The sequence below is a fragment of the Suricata suricatta genome, chromosome 5 (assembly GCF_006229205.1).
Source record: "Suricata suricatta isolate VVHF042 chromosome 5, meerkat_22Aug2017_6uvM2_HiC, whole genome shotgun sequence".
Lineage (NCBI taxonomy): Eukaryota > Metazoa > Chordata > Mammalia > Carnivora > Herpestidae > Suricata > Suricata suricatta.
Genome location: NC_043704.1, coordinates 5355677 through 5361800, shown reverse-complemented (window position 1 = coordinate 5361800; position 6124 = coordinate 5355677). Strand labels below are relative to the sequence as shown.

At 53.5% G+C, this 6124-nt stretch overlaps 1 protein-coding gene across 1 annotated transcript; it reads right to left on the bottom strand.

Moving 5' to 3' along the window:
- Positions 1-1266: 1266 nt before the first annotated feature.
- On the bottom strand, positions 1267-2279 carry B3GALT5 (beta-1,3-galactosyltransferase 5). The gene has a single exon (XM_029938931.1). It carries the CDS (start codon positions 2277-2279, stop codon positions 1344-1346), a length of 936 nt encoding a protein of 311 aa, XP_029794791.1. The 3' UTR covers positions 1267-1343.
- Between the last annotated feature and the right edge of the window lie 3845 nt (positions 2280-6124).

Here is a 6124-nt window from a genome sequence, read left to right as displayed (position 1 = left end):
GCAGCTCCATCCAAATATAACAAATACCACTCGAAACCAGACGCACGCCTCCATCTGAGAGTTAACAGGGCCACGACCGTTTTGCAGCAAATGCGTCTTCCTGAGTTCAGGTCGGAGTTTAGTCCAACATCTGTGAGTCACGCAGCCATGTGGGGCCTTGGCTTTGAGTGCTGGTAAAGTCGAGTCGGATTAGGTAAAAACTAAGAACCAATTATTCCCACAACCAGGAGCAAGGCAAAGTGGCGTGTCAACCGTGGCCGGTGGGGCTGAGAAGCCGGCAGAGCAGCGCCTGCCTTCCACAGCCTTCCCCTGTCGACAGAACAGGCGCCTGCAAACGTCCAGGCAGGGAAAACATCGAAGGATAAAGTCCTCCACAAACGCAGTCGTTCCTTGGCCGTCTGGGAAATTCAAAGACGAGCTGGGGTTGGGCGTGGGAAGGAGGCACAAGAAGACAGCCCCCATGACCAGAGCACCTTCAGCACTTGGTGTCCCCGGTGGCCTTTGAGGACAACTTGACTTAAGATGACTTAAGGGACCCCCTGAGTTCCCAGCTGCCCTCCGTGTGAACCCACACAGACCCGGGCCTCCGCAGCAAACACACGCCCTTGGGGAGGTCAGCAGTGCGGCCAAGAATCTGCGCAAGACTCTGCAGCGATTTCTAAGCCGAATCCAGAAGCACGGGTTTCTGTCGTCTAGAGATGGCGGTTTCTTAGTGGCTGTCACCTGGGAGGTGCTCGCTGTGCTGTGAGCTGGGTGCCGAGCGGCTCACAGGAACCCGGGGTCCAGCTGGCCCCACCGCAGAGAACGGAGGAGCTGGGAGCGCACTGCTTCCCCCCAGTGACAGCACTAATGGCCCAAGGATGAGGAGCGGAGGTGGAGGGGACTCCAAAAGGGATTGAAAGGCGTCAGCAGCAAGCATCTCTCTAGGACAAAGGGACCTACCGAGCCGTGGCTGCACCTTTGTTCTGACGGTGCTAGATTTTCATCCCTGGGACGAGGCCCTGTGCCTCCGTGGCTGCTGTTTCCTGTGTGTGAGAGGGGGCGCCAACACCCACCTCTGCACGTGCAGACGGGCCCTGCACATCGGAAGGTGTGGGCGTGCATCACATGCTTAGTGCAAGAGCGCGGGTTCTGCAGGGGGGCGTCTGTTACGGCTTGGCCGCCACGCGGTTTCCCTCAGGCTTACGGGCTCGTTCAGACGTGGCGGGATCACCCTCCCCTGCCTCTCCCTCCTCCCTCCTCCCTACCCCCATGACGACCCTCAGCAGCATCCCCCTGACGAGCTCCCAAAGCGATCACTGTCGGCCACCTGACGCGTGTCCACGTGTGCCACGGGGCACTGCTCACTCAGCCGGACACTCTTCCCCCAGAGAATTTTCCAGAGCCTGCCAATAGTTCAGCATGTTGTGAGGCTTGACGAAATGGCAGGCCACGATCTTCTTAAAACGACACGTGGAAAAGCGCAACCCGTTGGGGAAAAAGGTCTGCTCGGAGTGGAGCTCCTCGAGTCTGATCTGCAGCTTGGCGAGGCAGAGCCCCACAAAGACGTCCTCCAGCTTAATGAAGGGGACGCTCTCCGAGACGTTGTACACCTGGCCCGCCACGTCGCCGGAGAACACGTAGCCAGTGCCCGAGCAGAAGGGCGGGTACTTGTCCCACGGGTACTCGGACTTACTGACGAACCACTTGTTGTGTCTGTCCCTGATGGGAGAATCGTTGAGCTTCAAGAAGCCGGTGAAAAAGCGTGTGGTTCTGTTCTTCTTCAGAAGCAGCTCGGTCAGGTAGAAGATGTTGACGAACATGTCAGAGTCCGTCTTCATCACAAAGGCCGCCTGAGGGCAGAAGCGGTGGACCCACTCGATGCCCATCATGGTCTTCAGGGTCAAGTTGAAGTACGCGTCTGTGAAGTCCTTCTGGATGACGTCGCGATGCCGCTGGCTTTCCTGGGCCACCAGCCTCGACAGGTCCCTGTTGGCTGTGGCTCCCAGGAGGAAGAACGTTTTTATTTGCTTTCCACTCACGTTCTGCTCTTTCCCCCACGTGTTCCGGATGACCGTGCGGGCAAATATCTGCTCGTGGGAGGAGGTCACCAGCAGGACTAGGAAAGGGGGGTCCTGTCTGCAGTTGATATCTGGAAGCTGAAGGAAGTTCCCTCTTTCTTTCTTGAAAACAAACGGCTCACCTTTAAAAGGAGTCAGACTGTACATGCTAATGTACAAACAGAAGACACCCAGGACCACCAGGGAGATATACATCAGTTGCATCTTCACGAAAGCCATCTGAAAGGGACGAAGTAGAGGAGTTAGACCTCAAAGGGGGACAGCATGCTTAGCTCTGCCCTGGGGGGACTTAGTTGGGGGAAGGCAGAGCCTCTAGGGGCTCTTTGCACAGGTGGAGAGCTGCAGGTCAGCCATGAGCATGGATGCCCGACAGCGCCATTCACTCCAGAGTGGGCAGAGCGCAGCACTCTGGGCCAGCCCACCCTGCACCCGTGGGGCTCTCAAACGCCCCTCCAACATCGGGATCACATCTCCCATGAGGTCCTTCCAGCTCTGCCCATCCCAGACTCCACAATGGAGTCCAGCCAGAGAACCTGCAAGATCTCCCTGTATGAACATCTGTGTTCTTCTCTGACGGAACCCAGCACCCTTCTACCAGGAAGAAGCAGGACCAGTGTTCTGATCTGTACTTTACTCATCCCCCTGACCTGGGGGGAGATGCCTTCCAAGACCCCCAGCAGACGCCCAAAACTGAACATAGTGCTGCACCTGCTCTGTACCGTTTTCTCCTATATGTGCGTTCCTATAACTTGCAAACACGGTAAGAGATTGACAGCAATAATGAACAATCAAATGGAATAATTATGATAATACATTGTAATAAAAGTTATGTGAACATGGACTCTCACTAACTGTGCCTTCCTCTTCCTCCTGTGATGATAAGAGATGACAAAATGCCCATGTGATGCGGCGAGGTGAGTGACGCAGGCGTGTGACGTTGGGCTGGGCTGCTCTGACCTTCTCATGAGGTCAGAACGGGGACCATCGGCTTCTGGACCGCAATTGACCATGGTGACTGACACCTTGGAACACAAAATCTTGGATAAGGAGGGGATACTGTCCCTGGGAATTCTGTCTCTGCTAGTGGTGCTTGTTTTCTTTTTTTAGGTGATTATTTTCAATCTCCGGATTCTTTTGTCTTGTGCCCACCCACCTCTGTCACTGTCAGCAAACCTAGGACCACCCGTGTCAATGTTGTAACATTAAGAAAGCAAATCACTCACTTTCTCCTGGCTCTGATGGACTTCTGGCTTGAGAGCTAAGCCACGGGGTAAATCACGAGACACAACTTGCCAAAGAGCTGTCAGTGGGTGCCGTGGGGCACCGTCAGGTTCTGGACTTGCTTCGTTTGTCCACAATAAAGATTCTCATCCTCAAGAGTCACTCTAAGGAAAAACCAAAAAGATTAGCGTCCTTCAAATCAGTCATGCCTCACCAGCAGCCCCTCGCCATTGGCTGTACCAGACAGAGCCGCATTACCACCAACCCAGGTGACCTTGAGGAGCATTTGGGCCCCCTCCAGCCTTGCCTCTCTTATCTGCAAAGTGGGTGCAGTCAAGACAAATTCTGCCACATGGTTCACCAGTCAAAAACAATGGCAGCATGCAGATATCCAAGAAGCCTACCGGCCTGATGCACAAGGACAGCACCCGGAACTCAGTAAGGGGACGCGGTGGACTCCAAAGTCAGTTTGGGTCCAATTCCTCATGCTGAAAATTGACGTCCTACGTAACGTCTGAGGCTGATGATTACAGAATTTAACACAGGGAAGAAATCCACCTATTCTCAACTCAATGTTCTTGTCTTCAATATGTCATTCTGGAGGGAGCACGACAATAAAACCAACTGAGTGGAATGAAGAAAGGGTCAGGGCACCTGGGTGGCTCAGTTGGTTAAGCATCCGGCTTCGGCTCAGGTCATGATCTCATGGCTCATGAGTTCGACCCTGCATCGGGCTCTGTGCTGACAGCTCAGCGCCTGGAGCCTGCTTCAGATTCTGTGTCTCCCTCTGTCTCTCTGCCCCTCCCCCATTCGAGTGTGTGTGCTCGCTCTCTTTCTCTCTCTTTCTCTCTCTCTCTCTCTCTCTCTCTCTCAAAAATAAATAAAATATGGGTGCCTGAGTGGCTCAGCAGTTAAACGTCTGACTTCAGCTCAGGTCATGATCTCACAGTTTGTAGGTTCAAGCCCCATATCAGGTTCTGTGCTGACAGCCCAGAGCCTGGAGCCTGCTTGCCTCTCTCTCCCCCACCTATGCTTTATCTCTGTCTCTCAAAAAAAATAAATAAATGTAAAAATAAATAAATAAAAATATTTTAAAATTTTCAAAACACAACAACAAAAAAAAGGTCTATTACGATGGCAAAATAGGACCTTGAAACTTCAGTTAAAATTCAGTTCCAAATACATTCCCCATGAAAGAGATGGAACGATGATGGAAATTTCCAGAACCGGAGGCCAGCTTAGTCTGGCTCCTGTCCTTTGCACTCCCAAGAGGTCCTGCCCGGCAGGGAAATCGCTGTGGGAGGCAAATGGATGGCAGGCAGGTGCCTGTGCCACCGCTTGAAGGATGCGAAGCCTATTTCCTTCCTTCCTCTTTGTGAGAACAGACTTGAAGGGGAGGATGTGTCCCGTATTCAGACTGGGGAAGCGGTGAGAAGAACCAAACTGCATTCCCCCCACAGCACACTTTAAAAAGAAACCCCACAACCAAATCAAGAGAAAGAGAATGCTGTTCCGCTGCTTCGCTTCCCTCCTCAGAGAAGTTTGCGCCTCCTCAGAGGACGGCCTTGCCGGTAAACCTGAACTTCTCACTCGCCTGGTGCACCTTTTCTCAGGACGCTTCACACGGATCTCACCCCCCAGGGACGGACGCTCGCTCACTGCACTGGTCTCTTGCTGGACACCAAACAGCACCCACGAGGCAGAGCAAGTGCCCCACTGGCTCAAGCTCCCCGGGGCCATTTGTTTTCCTGTGCGATTGCAACACCCTTCCTGGCTCCAGCGGTGTGGCCAAGAAGGTCACAGCTCTGCTTCACGAACCATCTGTACCTTTGGTAGAGTCTCTGTGCTGTGTTAAAAGAACCCTGAATCCCAGGGCTCCTGGGGGGCTCAGTCAGTCAAGCATCTGACTTTGGCTCAGGTCATGATCTCACGGTTCATGAGTTCAAGTCCCACATCAGCCTGCTTCAGATTCTGCGTCTCCCTCTCTCTCTCTGCCCCTCCCTTGCTTGCAACTCTCTCTTTCTTTCTCTCTCTCAAAAATAAATAAACACTTGAGAAAATAAAAAAATAAGGAAAAGAATCCTGAATACAACTTTCCACCGAAGGGGATTCGGGAAGGGCACCTGGCATCGATGAGGAACAGAGCCCAGAACAGCATGTTTCTAGCAAAGGAAATATGTAGCCCCCAGGTTCTGCCCCTCACAGTCTGCCTGAGAGGCGGGAGCCGTCAGAATAAAGTGGCTGCGCAGACAGAGCTGAGGACAGGTGACTGGCTCTGCTGTGGAGACCCCACCCTCAAAGCTCACCGGGACTGGCCCTCGCGGCCTGGCGATCCCGTCAATAATGAACAGCAGTTTATTTAGCAGATTCTGGATCTCAGACTCAGCTCATTCAACCCATGAGCAACACAGACACAGACACAGAGCCTGGGAACTGGAGTAGGTGCGTTCTGTGCATGAATTATAGATCAAGGCAGGCCGGAGGGTGGCAGGCCCCTCCCTCCCTTCTCCTCTGCCTCTTCTGTAGGCATCACCGCAGCTCCCCCCAGGCTGGAGCGCCCAGAGGGCCAGCGGCGTGACCCCTAAAACCTACATGCTGGGCACATTCAAATCCCAAGGGAATAAGCAAGTAACAGCACAGGAAGGGCTTTTATTTAGGGCAGGGAAAGGCTGTCTGCAGGTCACCCAGGAGTCAGCACCTTAGCTGCCTCCATTCATGCAGAGGGTCCCTTCCCAGGCAGGAGGTGGGGGGAAACTCCTGACCTAAGGCAGGGCCTGAAGACCAAGGGAATGAAGTCCATGTCTCCAAGGGCTGGAAAACATCTGCAAAATCAAGTTTAATGG

Coding starts and splice junctions, on each gene's coding strand:
- B3GALT5 (XM_029938931.1), bottom strand. CDS start 2,279: ATGGCTTTCGTGAAGATGCAACTGATGTATATCTCCCTGGTGGTCCTG.